Below are 2500 nucleotides of genomic sequence, written 5' to 3' on the forward strand. Positions count from 1 at the left end.
TCTTCCGAGGTATGGTTAGAATTAGCACCGGATTTCGATAGTTTACTGTATATGCATAAATTCATGAAACGAAAGTATAAAAAAAGGGGAACAGTATTCAGGTCATAAGTTGCAAAAGCGGAAACAAAATAAAAGGAGCACAATCACAGGCCAAGTTTTCAAAAAAAAAAAAAAAAAAAAAAAGAAAGAAAGAAAGAAAGAAAATAAAACTATTTCTATAGAAAAGCCAAGTACATAACACATATTTGACACCCAACATCATAGCATTTAACGCCCAATTCGTGCAATAAAACCAAAAAACAGCACTTTACTTCTAAAGCAGCGATTTTCCGCTCGCCCGGTTAGCGGTTTCTTAGACGAGGCCCCGAAGTGACCTGTCATTGCAGTCTGACGTTGACTCGAAAACACAACTTCCGGAGGACTTCTTTCCACCCATTGCTGAGTTGCAGTGTGCTGTTACTTAAGGAACATGGATCAAAGGTATATAGTTGGCGTACTGTTGCCTTGCTAGGTATTTGGGGTATATATATTTTTTCGTTGTTACCGTGTGGATTTTGATTTTGTGGTATTGTTTTGGTATTTAGTTAAATGCCGGCCGGACATTATGTCATTAACTTCATTTTTTTTTCACTTATACTATAGCTATTTTAAGGAGAAGGAAGTTATGAATGTACAATAGAAAGAGACAACAGATAGATAGACCTAGCTACATATTTAAAGAATATAAAGAAATATCAGGTACTTGTTACGTGAAGGACACATGTTCATGTTAACAATGAATATCATTCCGTCAATCAGAAATTTATGTAATGAGAATTAATGTGTCATTTAAGTGAGTTGTTGAAAGGGAAGAAGATGGAAGTGGCATTTATACTGGAATTTATTTTTTTTATGAATACTTTACACAAAGGTGATGGATATATCAAGTTTTGGGCTGTTTTTATTACACTCCACCAAGCACTTTATCTGCCTTGATGTTGAGTCATATGACTTAGCAGTAAGGAACCAGATAACCATAGTTTGGCTACTAGTTGTAACACTAAGGGGGTGAGTTAGTGATCCAGTGAGTGGATGAGTTGGTGAGTTGTGGTCAAGTGAGTAGATGAGTTAGCGAGTGAGTTGGTGAGTTAGTGATCAAGTGAAGGAATGAGTTAGCGAGTGAGTTGATGAGTTAGTGATCAAGTGAATGAATGAGTTAGCGAGTGAGTTGGTGAGTTAGTGATCAAGTGAAGGAATGAGTTAGCGAGTGAGCTGATGAGTTAGTGATCAAGTGAATTAATGAGTTAGCGAGTGAGTTGGTGAGTTAGTGATCAAGTGAATGAATGAGTTAGCGAGTGAGTTGATGAGTTAGTGATCAAGTGAATGAATGAGTTAGCGAGTGAGTTGGTGAGTTAGTGATCAAGTGAATGAATGAGTTAGCGAGTGAGTTGATGAGTTAGTGATCAAGTGAATGAATGAGTTAGCGAGTGAGTTGATGAGTTAGTGATCAAGTGAATGAATGAGTTAGCGAGTGAGTTGGTGAGTTAGTGTGCAAGTGAGTGGGAGGGGTTGATAAGCAAGAAAGTTGGCGAGAGAGTCAGTGAGTGTGGTTGCTGTAGGTATAAATTACTGTCTCATGAGATAAATAAAGCCATGAAAATACCAAAAGAGAGATGGAAAAGTATGGTAGAATGTGAAGAGAGTAGGACTGTAGGACTGTTGTTTCTAATTGGAAGATTTTGAGATTTTGTAAATTATTAGGTAGATAGAATACAAGTATAGGTATATATTGATGTGGTGAACAAGGGAATACAAAAGATAGCACAAACAAGAAGATCAAACCTGTCTAGGCCAGGTTAGTTGTGCAGTCATTATGGCCTGTGTTTTTTTTAGCCCTCGAGTTAAACTTCACCCTTGTCTTCGGTAGGATATATGTTTCCAAATATTAGGATATAGGACAATTCTGTGGGCAGTACAGGGTAAGATATAATTTGGTCATCATGTGAAAGTGTTGAGAATAAAGAATATTAAAGGGAAGGCTAGGATGAAGTTGCTCTTGGTCCTAATATCAGCAGATGATTTATTTGTATATTAGGTGGCCAGCCTACAAAAGTTAGGAATTGCTGATGGGATTATTTAACTCATTGCAATTTTTGGTCTGATGTTAGGAGTCTTGACATTCACGATGATTGTTATTATGGCATATTTGATGTTGAGGAAGATTGGGTTGCTGTGTTTCTTTAACTGGACTATAAGTAATAACTCTGTTTAGGGACTGATGATAATGACTGCAATTATAATTACTATAATTATCATGATATGCAGCAAAATAGTTTAGTCTGAAATCCCAAACATAGATGGCACAGCTCTCCTAGCACCAGCAGGAAAGAGAGCCTTGAATGGCTTTTTGTCTTTTTGTCATCCCATAAAACTGCAATACTTCTATCACATTGAGTATAAATGATATAATGAATTGATAAAGACTTTGTACTACAATTGTAATCTACTGCAACATGGATAG

The 2500-nt window shown here is 36.6% G+C and overlaps 1 protein-coding gene across 2 annotated transcripts in view; it reads left to right on the plus strand.

Moving 5' to 3' along the window:
- Dip-B (Dipeptidase B) overlaps positions 1-2500 on the plus strand; it is an 11208-nt gene that overhangs the window by 812 nt on the left and 7896 nt on the right. Inside the window, exon 2 of one of the 2 annotated variants that reach the window (XM_086540114.1) lies at positions 323-480. In XM_086540114.1, coding sequence (XP_086396240.1) covers positions 470-480 — 11 coding nt within the window. In that variant the 5' untranslated portion in view covers positions 323-469. Of the gene's footprint in view, positions 1-319; positions 481-2500 lie in introns of both variants that reach the window. The other variant, XM_086540113.1, reaches the window with a different exon arrangement.

The sequence above is a fragment of the Penaeus japonicus genome, unplaced genomic scaffold, assembly GCF_977035675.1.
Source record: "Penaeus japonicus unplaced genomic scaffold, GWHDUDI00000001_assembly GWHDUDI00000009, whole genome shotgun sequence".
Taxonomy (NCBI): domain Eukaryota; kingdom Metazoa; phylum Arthropoda; class Malacostraca; order Decapoda; family Penaeidae; genus Penaeus; species Penaeus japonicus.